This window comes from Lampetra planeri, chromosome 50 (assembly GCF_965212315.1).
Source record: "Lampetra planeri chromosome 50, kcLamPlan1.2.h2, whole genome shotgun sequence".
NCBI lineage: Eukaryota > Metazoa > Chordata > Hyperoartia > Petromyzontiformes > Petromyzontidae > Lampetra > Lampetra planeri.
In genome coordinates, this window is record NC_136156.1 from 4387998 (window position 1) to 4406374 (window position 18377).

The 18377-nt window shown below is 52.3% G+C and overlaps 1 protein-coding gene across 2 annotated transcripts; it reads left to right on the forward strand.

Annotated features, from left to right (window-relative positions):
* The first annotated feature begins 527 nt into the window (after window positions 1-527).
* On the forward strand, window positions 528-17475 carry LOC144734276 (CMP-N-acetylneuraminate-beta-galactosamide-alpha-2,3-sialyltransferase 4-like). Of its 2 annotated transcripts, XM_078616413.1 has the most exons (12): window positions 528-1216; window positions 7251-7318; window positions 8751-9004; window positions 10598-10619; window positions 13675-13743; window positions 13887-14014; window positions 14431-14494; window positions 14893-14988; window positions 15362-15692; window positions 15849-15989; window positions 16220-16372; window positions 16652-17475. In XM_078616413.1, the coding sequence occupies exons 3-12, from the start codon at window positions 8911-8913 to the stop codon at window positions 16751-16753; spliced, it is 1200 nt and encodes a 399-aa protein (XP_078472539.1). In that variant the 5' UTR covers window positions 528-1216; window positions 7251-7318; window positions 8751-8910; the 3' UTR covers window positions 16754-17475. The 2 variants fall into 2 exon arrangements, with proteins under 2 accessions (XP_078472539.1, XP_078472538.1); XM_078616412.1 differs by lacking the exons at window positions 528-1216; window positions 7251-7318 and having other exon boundaries at window positions 7921-9004.
* The last annotated feature ends 902 nt before the right edge of the window (window positions 17476-18377 follow it).

Genomic DNA, 18377 nt, shown 5'->3' on the forward strand with positions numbered 1-18377 from the left:
TGTGTCGTGTCTGCCTTCACAGGTGCCGCTGACTCGCTACGGACAGCACTTGCCCCAACAGTATGTCCGCCCCGTGGCCACATTCATGCTGATTGCCCAATCACCCAGCCCGCGGTTTCGTTCGCCCTGCCCACTCGCTGTGCGCTCACTCACCTGGTCTCCTCTGTGCGCTCACTCACCTGGTCTCCTCTGTGCGCTCACTCACCTGGTCTCGTCTGTGCGCTCACTCACCTGGTCTCCTCTGTGCGCTCACTCACCTGGTCTCGTCTGTGCGCTCACTCACCTGGTCTCCTCTGTGCGCTCACTCACCTGGTCTCCTCTGTGCGCTCACTCACCTGGTCTCCTCTGTGCGCTCACTCACCTGGTCTCCTCTGTGCGCTCACTCACCTGGTCTCCTCTGTGCGCTCACTCACCTGGTCTCGTCTGTGCGCTCACTCACCTGGTCTCGTCTGTGTGCTCACTCACCTGGTCTCCTCTGTGCGCTCACTCACCTGGTCTCCTTTGTACGCTCACTCACCTGGTCTCGTCTGTGCGCTCACTCACCTGGTCTCGTCTGTGTGCTCACTCACCTGGTCTCCTCTGTGCGCTCACTCACCTGGTCTCACCTGTGCGCTCACTCACCTGGTCTCGTCTGTGCGCTCACTCACCTGGTCTCGTCTGTGTGCTCACTCACCTGGTCTCGTCTGTGCGCTCACTCACCTGGTCTCGTCTGTGCGCTCACTCACCTGGTCTCGTCTGTGTGCTCACTCACCTGGTCTCGTCTGTGCGCTCACTCACCTGGTCTCCTCTGTGCGCTCACTCACCTGGTCTCGTCTGTGCGCTCACTCACCTGGTCTCACCTGTGCGCTCACTCACCTGGTGTCGTCTGTGCGCTCACTCACCTGGTCTCGTCTGTGCGCTCACTCACCTGGTCTCGTTTGTGTGCTCACTCACCTGGTCTCGTCTGTGCGCTCACTCACCTGGTCTCCTCTGTGCGCTCACTCACCTGGTCTCGTCTGTGAGCTCACTCACCTGGTCTCCTCTGTGCGCTCACTCATCTGGTCTCGTCTGTGCACTGACTCACCTGGTTTCGTCTGTGCGCTCACTCACCTGGTCTCGTCTGTGTGCTCACTCACCTGGTATCGTCTATGCGCTCACTCACCTGGTCTCGCCTGCCGAAAAACACAAAAATCTAAATCAACAAGCAGAGGCGGTGATGAAAGTGTAGAGGAAAAAGGTATGCGTTAAATAAATAAACTGCGCGACGTGGTACAAATATTTAAAGTCAAATGTTGCATCAAAGTTACGTATTAAACCGCGTGCAGTGCTCGTCACCTCGAGGAGGTCTTTCAGACAGATCGTATCATGTATTATTATTTAGAGACGGATCATGTATTATGAATTATTATTTAGAGACGGATCATGTATTATGAATTATTATTTAGAGACGGATCAGCAGCGTTAAGCATTAACCAGCCAGAGGTTGACTGTAAGTAGTAATTTGTAAATACTTACGATGGAGATGCGTTACGACGACCCCATCGTAAGTCGAAAATATCGTAAGTCGAAGATGGCCTATAGCCTACCCAGGAGTGGTTAAAGAATGGTGATAATTTAGCAAAACAGAGCAATTTACAGTACCGTACTGTATACACTATATACTGTATGTATTTATTAATTACAATACTGTATTGCACAGTAACATGTAAAGTAAAAAAAACAAGGTCAATTCTTAGCCTACCTGTATGAACTGCAATTTAAGTGAAAGTTTTTTCAGGAAACAATCCTATCTGCTATAAAAAAAAAAGTTTAACATGCAGTGAACGTATCGTATCGTGGTAACCTTAAAATGAAATCGCTAAAGCTACGTATCATAGCGTAGTGTATAGTGTAATGTATAGTGTAGTGTATAGTGTAGTGAAGTGTATAGTGTAGTGTAATAATGTAATGTATAGTGTAGTGTAATAATGTAGTGTATATGTATAGTGTAGTGTAATAATGTAGTGTATAGTGTAGTGTAATAATTTAGTGTAATAATGTAGTGTATAGTGTAATGTATAGTGTAGTGTATAGTAATCATGTAGTGTGTAGTGTAGTGTATAGTGTAGTGTATAGTGAAGTGTAATAATGTAGTGTAATAATGTAGTGTATAGCGAAGTGTATAGTGTAGTGTATAGTGTAGTGTATACATGCATTGCACGTATCGTAACGTATCATATTGTACTGTACCCACCAAGATTCTGTCCGTCGTCTGCACACTTGAACGATGTTAAGGTTCTTGATGGCAATTTTGTCGTATCGCCATCGTAAGATCGAAATATCGTAAGTCGGAGCATCGTAACTCGGGGACTACCTGTAGACGTCAAATGTCCAACAATATGAATAATCGCCCCCCCCCCCCATAGAATAAACAAACTCTGGGGAGATGTTCTGTTAGCGCCTCTGAATTTCGGCACGACACAAGAGGCACAGGTGGGTGGCCGCTAGGGCTGAACGATTAATCGATTTCAAATCGAACTCGCAATTTGAAACAATGCGATTAGCATATCGCAAAGGCTGCGATTTTTTGCGATTTGAAAAGTCCTATTGCTTTCTTATTGGAATTGTTTTATTTTGTATTGTTATAACTTTATTTATTTAACTTAACAATTGTTCTATCTCGATTCTAAGCTTTCGTGACCGCAGGAATTACTATTCGGTTCTTTCGGTAAAGTCAAGTATAAAGAAAATAAATTAAATAAAAATAGAATACGACGTCTCGATTCCAACACAAGCAACCGTCACCAGCAAAGAATGAATGAGAAAACAAACATAGTAAACTGAGAAATAGAATGCAATACAACACAGAGAGTCGGCTAACACAACAATCAACACCCTACCTGGTTGATTACGTTCTTCCAAAGATTGCTAAATTTGAGAGAGACAAAACACAGACACGGAGACACACAGACACACAAGCAGAGAGAGACAACACAGAGAGACACACACAGAGACACACAGAGAGAGACACACAACATAGACACACAGACAGACACACAAGCAGAGAGAGCCAACACAGAGACACACACACAGAGACACACATAGACAGACACACAACATAGACACACAGACAGAGACACAAGCAGAGACTCACACAGACACAAAATAGACACAGAGTCCCAATGCCTCTGTGTCGAGGCCTTAAATAGCTTCAAATCAAGTTTGAATGTTGAATTCCTATCGGATCATTCTTTATGGGCCCGACCGAAATTCGGTTTCGGCGCCGAAAGTTGGCAAATGGCCACTTTCGGTTTCCTTTCGGTTTCGGACGAAAGTTAATTTTTAACTTTCGATTTCGGCCGAAAGTCAATTTTTAACTTTCGATTTCGGCCGAAAGTCAATTTTTTACTTTCGATTTCGGCCGAAAGTCATTTTTTTACTTTCGGTTTCAGCCGAAAGTTAATTTTTAATTTTCGGTCTGGTTTCAGTTTCGGCCGAAACTGATATTGACTTTCGGTCGTCAACCGAAGATCTATTTTCAGAATATAACGCTCGTGCTAAGTCTATCAGCCGGTCAGTCGGCGCTAGGCAATCCTATGCGATGGGCTGCACACACATACACACACACAGTGTACACAGTGTGTATGTGTGTGTACACTCACATACACACAGTGTACACACACGTCATCAGCAGCAGCAGCTTGCGAGCGAGGGTCTGGGGCCGTCAATAAAGGGGTGGGGGGGGGGTAGCGCCTTCGCTACGAACCCTCAATTCCGGTTCAGTGATTCTGCTCTATTGCTATAGTACTATACCGCCTTCAACTTTTATGAACGACTGGGTTCATCTTCTTGGTTCTTTCGGTAAAGTCACGTAGAAGGGAAATAATACAATAATAAAAATAAAACATAATAAAATAAATTTTTATTATTTTATTAAAATTGTTTATTGTTTATTATTTTATTAAAGTCACGTAGAAGGGAAATAATAAAATAATATAAAATAATAACAGAATTATTTATTATTCTATTATTTCCCTTCTACGTGACTTTACTGAAAGAACCAAGAAGATGAATCCCTGCAGTCACGAAAGCTTTAAATCGGAACGACTGGGTGTTTAAGGTTAGCGATTTGTCATATTAGCTAGCTGTATAGCAAATGAACAAATACAATTACTTTACGATGCAAGTAAAAAAATAGTGTTTTAATATTTGTGTTTTTTTAATGTAGGGTCCCTTTATAACATGTGCTACAGGCCCCTAATTAGCTTAATCCGGCACTGGCTCCAGCATGGATGTCTGTGTGCGTGAATGTGTGGAGCGGTGGCGCAGCGATTAGCGCACTGCGCTTCGAACCCGGCCACCCGAGTTCGATTCCCTGCTCACGGCCGGTGACGATTATTATCTGAACCGGTCCTGGGCCTCCCCTAGGTCGACATCGCCACTGGGGAGACAAAGGCGGCCGGCCGTGGTGCTGGCCACCCACCCCCTCGTGTGCCGTGCCTTCTTCATAGGTGCTCGCTAACAGCACTTGCCCCCTACAGTCTCACAGGCTACACGGGGGATCTTTGTCTGTGTGTGGGGGGGCGGGGCAGCGACTGCGTCACGATTCGCGCGCTGAGCTCCGAACCCGGCGGCCCGAGTTCGGTTCCCGCTCACGGCCGGTGACGAATATTATTTGAACCGGTCCTGGGCCTCCTCCTAGGTCGACTCAGCCTCAAACAAGTAAGCGTTTGTGGGTATGTCAACATCGAGGAGGGGAGCCGGAACGCTGGCTCTGACAGACGGCGGCAGAGCAAAGACATTGGGATCGAGTGTTTTTCCCTCACGCGCGTGGGTTTTAACTTGCGGTGGCTTCATATTCTTAGTTCTTTCGGTAAAGTCACCATGTAGGTAAAAAATGAAATTAAAATTAATAAAAGTAATAAAATCACGACGTTTCGGAGGCAACACAAGTCTCCGTCATCAGTTGGGACCGTCACAGCCAGATTTGCTGCATCAAGTGAGGCAGGGATTCAAGATGCAAGCTTTATTAATTTTAATTTCATTTCTTACCTACGTGACTTTACCGAAAGAACTAAAGAGTATGAATCCTTGCAGTCACGAAAACTGCGGTGGCTGCTGTTTATGGCCAAGTGTCAACAAAAAAACCCACTAATTTATTGGCTAAAAACATCTCGATCTGCCGTGTAGGGGACCGCAACGTTTGACCAATTGAACCTTATGGCGTGACCCTGGGGCCCTATAAGCCACCCCGGGTCCTATAAGCCACCCCGGGTCCTATAAGCCACCCCGGGGCCCTATAAGCCACCCCAGGTCCTAAAAGCCACCCCGGGGCCCTATAAGCCCCCGGGTCCTATAAGCCCTCCCTGGCTCTCGCATCAACTGCGTTGCGACGTAATTTTATGTTTGTTGAAGGCGAACGACACGGCCATCTGTTCCTATCGACGAGCTCTACACGATGCGCTGATTAAAGTTTCACAGTTTTGTTGATGACTACGGCAATTTTGGCGGGTGCTTGGTGAAGAACGAGAGCGGTGGGATGGAGTGGCCACAAATAAGTTCGTGGCGATTTTTGATTTTCGATTATTCGGGGACCCCGACTCTGACGTCTGCTGCTGAATATTTGGAGTTTTTTTTCTCTCTCTGTCTGTTCACGTAGATTTTTCTCTAGGTCCTCCGGTTTTTTTCCCTCCACAAGTAGAATGAAACGTAATAGAGAGGGTGTTTTTTTGGGGGGTTAGATCGCGTTAATATATGTGTCGTTAAAACCCGCCACCACCCGACGCAGCCAAATCGTGAGGGTGTTTTAAAATTATTATTTAACTCCGTCTGTTGTATCATCAAAAAAACTTCTAACTCAATTTTACACACTTACCAATGTGTTATCGACTGCAAACTTGAATACCTATGTCATATTTATGACACGACTATATTCTAAAATTAAAATTTCAAAACATATTTTTTAACATTTTACACGCTTATATTTAACTTACTCTGTTGTATGCTCAAATCTAGTAACTCAATTTTAACCGTATTCCCAATGTCGTATCGACTGCAAACTTGGTATAGGTATGTCATACTGATGACAACACGATATTCTATCATTAAAATTTCAAAATATATATTTTTAAACATTTTACACGCTTTTATTTACCTTACTGTGTTGTATCCTCAAATCTTGTAACTATATTTTAACCGTATTCCCAATGTCATATCGACTGTAAACTTGGTATAGCTATGCCATACTGACGACAAGACTATATTCTATGATTACAATTTCAAAATATATATTTTTAAACATTTTACACGCTTTTATTTAACTTACTGTGTTGTATCCTCAAATCTTGTAACTATATTTTAACCGTATTCCCAATGTATCGACTGAAAACTTAGTATAGCTATGTCATACTGATGACAAGACTATATTATATCATTAAAATTTAAAAATATATATTTTTAAACATTTTACACACTTTTATTTAACTTACTGTGTTGTATCCTCAAATCTTGTAACTCAATTTTAACCGTATTCCCAATATCGTATCGACTGCAAACTTGGTATAGCTATGTCATACTGATGACAACACGATATTCTATCATTGAAAATTAAAAATAAATATTTTAAAAACATTCTTTTTTACGGCTCCAATTGTCCACGCTAAACTCACGTTGCCTGCAAATCACCGCGGTCCCTTATGTCACGGCACGCCTCGGGTAGCCACGCCCAGGGACGGGGGATGTGGAAGGAGGGGAGGGGCGATGGGGACAAGAGGAGGGGCAACTAGGACAGTACTGTACTGTACATTTCATGAAAGCGTGTTTTTTTTTTAAAGTATTTTTAAATATTTTATTTAGTTCTAGTTTAGGACTTTAGGTGACGCACGCACCTCGTGGCCACCTACCGGCCGCTGTGAATTTTTTCGCGAGGGTTTTCACGATATGGCGATGCCACGATATGGCGATACCACGATACATGTGACACGATATCAAAGTGTCGTGATGATCGGCAGCTTCCTGAGATTGCGATCCAAACGTGGCCGCTTCAATTCGACCTCCCCGGCGCGTCAGCATGAAACAACGAGCAAAACGAATTGACGAAACTCCCCCAAAGTGGCGGTCGTTTCACCGCAAACCGCGCCGGGTCCTAATTCGAGGCTGAGTCGACCTAGGGGGGGGTGGCCGAGGACCGGTGCAGATATTCGTGTTGGCCGTGTTGCGGGAATCGAACTCGGCAGGCCCCGGGGTTGGTTCGCACCGCGGCGCGCTAACCACTGCGCCACCGCTCCCCACAGGTGAAACAACACCGGGTTGAGGTGTCCACGTGTCCCTCGTGCCGGACGCTACCACTTCACTATCGCGGGTAAGGGGGGGGGTGTTGTTGCGTCTCCTGTGGGACTTCCGCCTCAGCCGATGACATATTCGACTGCACCAGACAGGGACCCCCCGTACGGATGGAATGGTCGATTCAGGCAATTGGAACCTCGATACGAGAGGACTTCTCTAACCGGCTCCACCGCATCTCATTTCTCTCGCGTCTCACGCAAGCGGCGGCCATGGTCCAATCCACTAGCAAAGGACAAAGATCCCCCGTGTAGCCTGTCACAGACTTTTGGGGCAAGTGCTGTTTAGCGAGGAGCGCTTATGAAGGCCGGCACGGCACACAAGGGGGTGCGCGGCCAGTTATACGCCCGGCCGCCTTTGTCTCCCCAGTGGCGATGTTTACACACCGCACCCAGGCACTCATTTGAGGCTGGGTCGACCTAGGGGAGGCCCAGGACCGGTTCGGGCAATCGTCACCGGTGTTGGCCGTGTGCGGCGAATCGGGCTCGGGTCGCCGGGTTCGAAACCGTTGCGCCATCCGCTCACGACGACCCCCACCCCCTCCACCTCCCCCACCACCCCCTCTACCACCACCATCACCACCTGCACTCCCACCACCCCCACCACCTCCCCCTCCACTCCCACCACCCCCACCACCTCCCTCTCCACCCTCACCACACCTGCGTCACGCTCACCTGGATCGCAGTTTTGCCGCGGTCTCCGCGTCGAATCTCGTACCGATTTCTCTCTCTCGATCTGCTGTGTGTGTGTGCTGTGTGTACTGTGTGTACTCTGTGTGTGTGCTGTGTGTACTCTGTGTGTGCTCTGTGTGAGTGTCGTGAGTATTGTGAGCGCGAATTGAGCGTTGTGTCCGCGCGCCGTGTGCGTGTGTACCGGTAGTGTGTGTGTGTGCTGCTGGTACTGTGTGTGTGTGTGTGCTGCTGGTACTGTGTGTGTGCTGCTGTCACTGTGTGTGTGTGTGCTGCCGACACTGTGTGTGTGTGCTGCTGTCACTGTGTGTGTGTCTGTGAGCTGCCGGTACTGTGTGTCTGTGTGTGTGTGTGCTGCCGACACTGTGTCTGTGTGCTGCCGGTACTGTGTGTGTGTGCTGCCGGTACTGTGTGTGTGTGCTACCGACACTGTGTGTGTGTGCTGCCGACACTGTGTGTGTCTGTGTGTGTGTGTGCTGCCGACACTGTGTGTCTGTGTGCTGCCGGTACCGTGTGTGTCTGTGTGTGTGTGCTGCCGACACTGTGTGTGTGTGCTGCCGACACTGTGTGTGTGTGTGCTGCCGGTACTGTGTGTGTGTGCTGCTGTCACTGTGCGTACTTCCCCAAACGTACCGCTTTCGCCTGTCTGCTGTGCACGCTGCGTGCACTCCCTTTGCACGCGATCCGTGCGTGCTGCCCGCGCGTGTAATGCCCACGTGTGCTGCGTGTACTGCCCCACGTGCGCGCTCCGACAATGTCCAGCAACCCCACCGCGTCCAGGCGCGGAGCCGTGCGGCGTTCCCGTCCGTGGCGCTCCCTGTGCCGCTCCATCGTCTTCCCCGGAGTCCGCGGGCTCCTCGGCCTCGTGCGGGGACCCCCCCAGGGGACCCCTGGGGGACACCGGAGAGCCCCCGGCGGGGGCATGAGGAGGGGGCTACACCGCGCGGTCTTCGCGGGGCTGTGCCTCGCGTCGCTGTGCGCCGTCTACCTCCTCGCTGCCAACATTCACTTCCCAGGTACGGGGGTGGGGGGGGGGCATCAGGGCAGGAGAACCCCCCCCCCACCTCCCATCAGCCCCCCCTAACCAGCCCCCCCCTAACCAGCCCCCCCCCTAACCAGCCCCCCCTAACCAGCCCCCCCCCCCCACCATCAACACCCTCCCTAGGGGAAGGTTGGTGGAGTGGTGGGTGATACTCGTGATAGGTGGTGGAAGTTGGGGATCACCACGCTCACACTGCGGGTCACACGAATGCTGCAAGTAGCTACACATGTAGCTACACGTGTAACTACACAAGTAGCTACACGTGTAACTACACAAGTAGCTACACATGTAACTACACATGTAGCTACACATGTAGCTGCACAAGTAACTACACATGTAGCTACAAAGTAGCTACTGGTCCTGCACTTTCAAGCGCCCCGCGCTAAATGCTTACAAGCTATCAATTCCGGTTCAGTTATTCTGCATTTGCTCTATTACTATAGTACTATACCGCCTTCAACTTTTATGAACGACTGGGTGTTTAAGGTGAGCAATTTGTCGTATTATTTGGCTGTATAGCAAATGAAAAAATACAATTACTTTACGATGCAAGTAAAAAATTAGTATTTTAATATTTACGTCTTTTTAAAAAAATGTAGGGTCCCTTTATAACATGTGCTACAGCCCCCTCATGAGCTTAATCCAGCACTGGCTCCAGCATGGATGTCTGTGTGCGTGAATGTGTGGAGCGGTGGCGTAGTGGTTAGCGCGCTGCACTTCGAACAAGGCCACCCGAGTTCGATTCGCCGCTCACGGTCAATACTGGTGACGATTATCTGAACCGGTTCCGATTATCTGAACCGGTTCTGGGCCTCCCCTAGGTCGACTCACGCCTCATGAGTGAGTACCTGGTGCAATGTGTCAACATCGCCACAAACAAAGACCCCCTCGTGTGCCGTACCGGCCTTCATAGGCGCGCGCTAACAGCACTTGCCCCAACAGTCTGTTCAGGCTATACGGGGGATCTTTGTATTTGAATGTATGGAGGAGGCTCGTGAAGGACGCTGCTACTTGTCAATTGGAGGCAGTCGCCCTCCAACGACAACGGAGGGCAGAGGAGCGACGCTCGCAACAACGAGCGGAGCGCCGGGAGAATAAAACGTAGCAATTTGGCACAGTTTGGGGGCACAGGTGGTGCATCTGCCAGCCATCTCAGCCTTCCACGCTTCAAGTGGCCTCGAAGTGCACCTAGACTGGCACAAGTGACGTCGCCGCTACTTAGTGACGAATGACGGCTGTTGCTGCATGAGTGCATGTTTATTGGGGAGTGGTGGCGCAGCGTTTAGCGGCGCTGCGCTACGAACCCGGCGTTCCGATGTTTCGATTGACGCTCATGGTCACGAGCACCGGTGACGATTACCTGAATCGATCTCGAGCTACCCCTAGGTCGATCTAGCCTTAAATGACTACTTGTGGCGGCATGTGAACATCAGCACCGAGGGAGACAAAGGCGGCCGAGCGTAGCACCTAAACCACACCGCCGTGCGCCCACATCCTGCGCCGCGCCGGTTTCACAAAATAAATACACAACGCTCACACAATTCCCTTGTGTGTCTTGTGTTCGCAGGTTATGGCTCGCAACTCGACTGGTGAGTCGGCGCGCGTTTCCCTCCGGGTTCCCCGGTACTTGACCACTCACGACCCTCCCAGTCTCTATAAGGGGACGGGCGGGGGGGGGCGAGAGTCTCTGTCGAACTGGCGACACCAAATTCTCTCTGCACAGTCACCCACCGTGCCAGCATTGTTCCCCTGCCGTGTACCGCCACTGCCGCCGCTGCTGCGATCGCCGCTGCTGCCGCATGGGGTCATTGGGGTCATTGGGGGTCAGAGGCCAGCTCGGTCTGCGTGCAGCCTGCGCCGCACACTGCCCCGTCCCCGTGGCTGTCGTCTCGGGGGTTTAGAGGCGACAGGCGCGGCTGAGAGCCTTGCCCGTCACGCGCGAGCGCCTCGGCACACCGACCGCCCTCGACAAACCCGGACTCTGTCAGTAACTTTAGTACTTGCCCTGACCCTATCCATAGCCCTAACCTCACATTACCCTTAACCATAGCTATAATCCCTGACCCTATCCACAGCCATAACCTAACATTACCCTTAGCCATAGCTATAATCCCTGACCCTATCCACAGCCATAACCTAACATTACCCTTAGCCATAGCTATAATCCCTGGCACTAACCACAGCCATAACCTAACATTACCCTTAGCCATAGCTATAATCCCTGGCACTAACCACAGGCATAACCTAACATTACCCTTAACCATGGCTATAATCCCTGACCCTATCCACAGCCCTAACCTGACATTACCCTTAGCCCTGCCTATAATCCCTGGCACTAACCACAGCCCTAACCTAACATTACCCTTAACCATAGCTATAATCCCTGGCACTAACCACAGCCATAACCTAGCATTACTCTTAGGCCTGGCCCTAACCTCACATTATCCTTATCCTCCATGGCTATAACCCCTGGCACTATCCACAGCCCTAACTTCGCATTACCTTTAACCCTGGCCCTAACTACAGCCCTAACCTAGTATTACCCTTAGCTTTGCCTATAATCCCTGGCACTAACCACAGCCCTAACGGAACATAACTCTTAACCGTGGCTATAATCCCCGGCCCTAACTACAGCCCTAACCTCGCATTACTCTTAGCCCTGGCTATAATCCCTGGCACAAACCACAGCGCTCCCCCGTGTCCCCCGCTGCCAAGCGACCAAGTTGGGGAGGGGGGAGAGCTCCCTAAGCCCCTCTCCTGAGCCCTTCTCCTTCACTGTCTGTCTGAGGTCTGTATCAGTTTGTCTCTGTCTGTCTCTGAGTATCTCTGTATGTTTGTCTGAATAGCTGTGTCTGCGTCTGTCTCTATCCGTTTTCCTGAGTGGCTGTGTCTGAGTCTGTGTGCATCTGTGCGAGTGGCCGTGTCTGTCTGATTGGCTGTGTCTGTCTGAGTGTGTGTCTGAGTCCGGAAAAAACAACTCCCTACCTCCTCGTGGTGCCGGACGGCAATGCTGTGGTGGACAGTGCCATGGGGGGAGGGCCAAGTTAGATTGGCCTTTCCCTTCATGGCGTTTGTAACCACCACAACGGCCAAATGGGGGCTCTGGATGAGTGCGAGGGGCTGGTAACCCCTCCGGTTCTGCACAGATGCCATATTTTCTGTCCGTCTGCTACAGCAGAGGGGATTCCAACAAGACCTACATCTCTGCTTTATTGACCTGGTGAAGGCCTATTATACCATCAGTAGGCCTGGGCTCTGGGTTTTTCTTCGTGCTTTCGGAGTCCCTGACCCGCTGCTCAAGGTCATTAAGGACTTTCATGATGGTAAGTGGGCCCGGGTAAAACTACGTGGCTAGGAGTTGGAGCCATTCCCTGTTCACTTTGGGGTGCGACAGGGATGTCCTCTGGCTCGCACATTATTTTACATCTATTTCGACCACGTGGGTCATGAAGCCTTCAGTAGCTGTACCAGAGGAATTTCCATCTGGTACAGATACAATGGGAGGCTGATCGATGCCCGGGTGCGGTCAAGGGATGGCTCCCTATTGCCCAACCATGTTATGTATGCCGATGATCTTGTAATTGCTGCTTACTCAGAGTAGGAGTTGGAGGCGCTGCTGCTGAACCTGGAGCTTGCCACTAAGAGGTAGGAACTTACCATCAGCCCCTCCAAAACTAAGCACCTGCCTGGGTATTTTGTACCATCGGACATTCCACCCCCACAACTCCCAATTGGTGATAGGGCAGTTGTGGAGAGAGTGGAGAGTTTCCCATACTTGGGCAGTGTGCTCATGGCTGGCTCCAGGTTTGATAGCAGAGGTCTCACTCCGAATCAGTCGAGCGGCATTATCTTTTCATAGGTTGCGTAACGCTGTGTGGAAGCTACCTGATCTGTTGCTCCACACGAAGCTTCAGATCTTCTCGGCTATTGTCATTCCCTACCTTCTCTGTACTTGCAAAACGTGGACCCCCCTTGTGGAATATCTTCGCCGGTTGGAAGCATTTGGACTGTCCTGCCTGCCGTCAATCCTGGGTTTAACCAGGCTGGATTGTGTGAGCAGCTCACATATCCTTGAAAGATCTGGGCAGGGTCCCATCGGTGAGCTCCTTCGGCGGGCAAGGCTGCGTTGGCTGGGTCATCTGGCCCTCATGCCCAGCCACGGCATGCCTAAACAGCTTTTGTTCGGCCGGATCAGGGGGGCTAGGCGGGCGCGGCACGGGCTATAGAGGAGATGGAGTGATGTGGTGCAGGGGGATGTGGAGCTGAGTGGACTTGCCGATGACTGGTACCAGCGGTGTCAATATCGGCCTCAGTGAAAGAGGCTCGTGAAGGACACTACTGGGCAACAACGGAGGGCGGAGGAGCGACGCTCACAACAACGAGCGGAGCGCCGGGTGGCTAAAGCACAGCAAGTTGGCACAGTAGGGGGCACAGGTGGTAAATCAGCCAGTCATCTCGGTCATCTCAGTCAGTCGACCCGTGGCACCTGGGTCTGCCCCGTGACCTGCCAGTGGGCGTCCGACACTTCACGTGGCCTCAACGTGCACATAGCCTGGCACAAGCGTCGCGGTGACGTCACTGCCACTTAGTGGTGATTGGCGATTGTTGTTGTGTCTGAGTGGCTGTGTCTGTGTGTCTCTGCAGGGTGTTGGGCCGTCACCAGCTCTGCTCAGGCGGCTACATACGAAGCGTTCTTCACGAAAATAAATTCTCGTGAGTGCTCGCCACACCACACGGCACCACGTCCACTAGCACACACCACACCGCCACCACGCCGTCCCACACCAGACACACCGCACCACGCCAGCACGCCGCGCCCCAGCGTCCGCCGGTGCTCCGCGTGTGTCGCCACGCAGCGCGGTGCGGAGGATGCACAACCCCTTCGTCACGTGGGGCGACGTGGCGCGGACGCTCTGGGGCATCATCCCGCTGCTGCCGCCCCTGCGCACCGTGGACCGCCTGCCGTACTTCTCCGAAGGAACAGGTCGTGTGCGCCCCCCCCCACTCTGCCCCTGTGGCGACTTTTCTCCCACGCCAGCCAAGTAACGTCTTGGGACAAGGCAATGGGCAGGACGAACCCACGCTTTTTACCGCACCGTACGCGGGGCGCGCCGGGGGACTTGAACTGTCGGGACGCTTCTAGGCGAGGGGCCCCCCACCCTCTTAGACACGGGTCCTCGTGAATAGCTCATCAGAATTGTTGTCCTCAAATACCACGGTGGCCTCTATACCCAAAGCAAACATGGGTCGTGGTGTCGAGTTACGAGGATCCAGCGTATCGAGTTGGGCCAAGATCGGCTTGAGTGCGGGTTCGTGTTTAATTTCACGGCCTTCATCTACCCAACCACCCCCCCCACCACGATATCCCCCTCTCCCCCCTCCCCTCCTCCACGTGTGCAGAGAGGCAATACCAGGCGTTGTTAAGAGCCGTGCCGGACTCAACGGTGCCCTGGGAACTATCAAGGTGACACCGCATTTCCACCCACCCCCTTGCATGTGGTCTTTGTATGCGTTTGTGTAAACACACACAACCGGTGGGGAGCGATCGTGTGGTGGTTCAAGCGTTGCGCTACGAACCCGGCGACCCGAGTTCAATTTTAGCTTTACGGCCAACACCCAGTGACGATTATCCTAAACGGTCCCGGGGCCTCCCCGAGGGTCGACTCAGCCTTAAAATGAGTATCCCGGTGAGATGCGTGAAAGTCAGCACTGGGGAGACAAATGCGGCCAGGCACGGTCCTGGCCACGCCACCCCGTGGTGTGCCGTGCCAATCTTCACAGGTGCTCGCCAACAGCTCTTGCCCCGAGTCTGTTAAAGGCTATATGGGGGCTCTTTGTCTTTGTGTGCGTGTGTCCGTTTAGGCATGCATGCAAGAGATGCGTGGTTGTGGGTAACGGATTCGTGCTGAGCAACAGCTCCCTGGGCAAGGAGATCGACAAGCATGACATCATCATTCGGTAGGCAGGAGCACAAAGTATTAACCAGGGTGCCCAGTCGGGTCGCGACTGCAAACCTCGGCAGATTCCTCCACCCTTCTTGAGAACTGCGACAGATCGTTTCATCTCATCTCTCGCGTTCCACCACCACCACTGCCGTACGGCACGTCAACATGGCACGCTCACCAACCCGCTCGCTTGCTCACTCGCCACACCGCAGGTCACCTTTCTGCGTCTTCCCTCGCACTGCTGCTCCACTTTGGAACTTGCTCCCAACGCCTCAAGCTGTCACAAGAGCAGCCTCGCTCAATTCACGAACCGCATTACTCTAATTTCTATTGCAGCTTTGATCGTGCTGCGACTTCCCACCCCCATGTGCCCCCCCCCGCCCCAGAATGAACGAAGCTCCCGTGACCGGCTACGAGCAGGACGTGGGCTCCAGGACGTCGCTGCGTCTCTTCTACCCGGAGTCCTCGGGGCTGGAGCGGGCGCTGTGGGGCCAGGACGCCCGCTCTACCCTCGCCGTCTTCGTGCCCTACAAGGTGCAGGACCTGCTGTGGCTGCGCGACGCGGTGGAGGGCTTCGCAGAGGAGGCCGCCTCGAACGAGCTGCCCTACCTGCTGTGGCAACTCGGCTACGTCGAGAACATCTCCTCCGCCGCGGTGGCCGCAAACGACAGCCGGCGGCCGGGGTTCATGTGGCTGCGGACGGGGACGCGGGACAAGGTGCGTAGGGGGGCCGTGGCATTGGGGGGGGGGGGTATCGGGGCGGACGGTTGGGACGCTCGGGACGTGTGGAGGAGGGCGGCGAATGTGGGATCCTCGTGGTGGCGGCGGTGAGACAGGCCGCGCTGATGCCGTGCTCGCCGTGGTCGCGCGCAGAAGCAGCGCGTCCACGTGTTCTGGAGGAGGGTGGCGACGCGGCTGAGCTACAGCCCCAAGCGCATCCGCATCCTGCGGCCGGACATCATCCGCTCGGTGGCCTTCGACCTCCTCAAGTTCGCCAAGAAGAAGCAAGTGAAGGTGCGGCCACTGTGCATGCTCGTCGTCCGTCCCGTCCGTTCGAAAGGTTCACGTTTGAAGTCTCTGAACTCGCTTGTTCGTCCATCTGTTGGGCCATTGAGTCACGTGTTCATCTGTCCCATTGCTTTGCTCACGCCTTCCTTTATCGGTCAATTCACGTGTGTTCATCCGTCCGTTAATTCATCATTCACCGCCACCAACGACGACTTTCCTCTGCGTCCGCGAGCCAGAACTGCCAGGTCCCGACCATGGGGCTCATGGCGCTGGGCTTGGCGATGCACTTCTGCGACGATGTCTCCATCGCCGGCTTCGGCTACAACATGAGCGCCCTGCAGCAGCCCGTGCACTACTACAGCAACGTTACCATGGTGTCCCTGCTGGCAGTGAGTACTCCTCAACCTACCTCTACTACCCCCTATCCCTTCTTACCACTACTACCCCTCCCACCCCCAGCCGTGCCTGTCAACTCAGCCTCCAATGAGCACCTGGTGCAGTGTTTAGACATCGCCACGACGGCGAAAAAGGTGGCTGGGGGCGTGACCCTGGCCACTAGCACCTGGGGCTGTGCCGGCCTTCATCGGTGCGAATAGCAAACAGCACTTGCTCCTCCAGTCTGACGTGGCTGTATGGGGGTGGGTCGTTGTCTTCGTCCGTGCGAGCAGCAGGCAGGCTCCCACAGCATCCGCAGTGAGCAGCGGCTGCTGCGGAGACTCATCGCCGTTGGCGCCATCACCGACCTCTGCTCCTCCGCGCCCAGAGACTGAGGTCGCTTGTCGGACGTACCTGGAGCCAGATACCCGGAACCAAGACACCGTTCCTGGAGCCAGGTCTAGGAGCCTTGCTGAAGCATTTCTCTGGAGCCACACGTGAAGCTGTATAAAGGACCGGACATGGATTTGCCACGTGAGCAAAGCCCGGAGCCAGATCTGGATTTGTCTTCCAAAGCTGTGAATAGATTTCTGGGCACGTTGCTGCACGAGCAGTCAGGCAACCGACTGTATTCGGTGCTGAACTTGGGGGGCCGAATCTGAAGCCACGCCTCAAATGTACTTCTTGAGCCGCGCACGGCGCAGAACTTGAATCCAAAAATCGCTCGTTTGGAACACCACAGCACACGCTTAAACACCTGCCTGTACAGACACCTGCCCTGCAGATACACCTATACAACACACACAGACACCACCCGAAGCTCACATACCCTGGGCAATGACATACAAGGGCTCCGTTAGCCCGCCTCACTTGCGCAGATTTCTAACACGTTTGCCTTAAGCTGATTTCTGACAGCCGTGGATTTTTCCGTGACTTCGACGGGAAGTGCATCCACAGGTCTATGCAAATTTACGTGAGCGAGTATTTCCATATTTTAAAAGGACAAATACCTACCCTTCACCAAGCCCGGGGCCAAAGTTTGAACGCATCACTTCTCTGGATACAAAGGCCCCAGTGTTTTAAGTTATGTTTAAGCGAATAAACAAAAATTCTTATATATCCAGCCTCCTGTAGTTGATGTCCGGTCTCTGTTGTTATGATCGGCTCGCGTGCACAAGGGCCCCACGGATGGTCGCGTCGCGGGATCACGGTAGATGGTGGCGGCTCAGCGGGTGAACTTTATCCAGCAGTGGATAGAGGCGAGTCATAAAAAATTAACCCGTAAAAACAAAGTTTTTCACTAAAAATCCTTTATATGCGTGGCGGCTAGAGTCCTCTCGTCCTCTGGCTTGAGATGGCTGCCACCTATGGGTCAGATGATTGCCTGCCACCATTAAACAATTGGTAATTAAATATAAAAAAAATCCTAAAAAGTGTAAAGTTATGGAAAAAAAATTTCACGAAAATAAATTGTCACGCACAACGAGTCTGCAAAATGTCAGCTCGATTGGATCACGGGAAGTGGGTTAAAAAACGACCGAAAGATTTGCACGGCCGTAAGCGAGCAAGCAAGTGAACTTAATATAAAGGATTTAAAAATGCTCATTTGTAACGGGCACAATTCCCACTCGCCCGAAGGCAGCGACCCTGAGTCCAGCTCAGAGACCAGCTCGGTTCACGTCAAATCCCATCGCTCAGGCTGTCTGCTGTTTGCACAGAGCTTCAATCGGTTCCACGGGGGGGGGGGGGGGGGCGGACTCACCGGATTCTGCGTTAGAACCTCGGGCTGCCGAATCGGCACGAGTCCATAAGCACACTGGCCCTGGTACAGGAACACAATCGCCCCCCAGAGGCTGCTAAAGATCCTCTTTCACCACAGAGGTGGGTCACAAGCGTTTCACTCAACCCCCTCGCCCGCCTCGCCCCCCACAGGGTGGGGGATGAGGCGAGGGGGGGGGGCTACTGGGCGCCAAGTCAGGCACCGTCAACTCGACAACAGTGCCTGAGTAAACTCGTGCG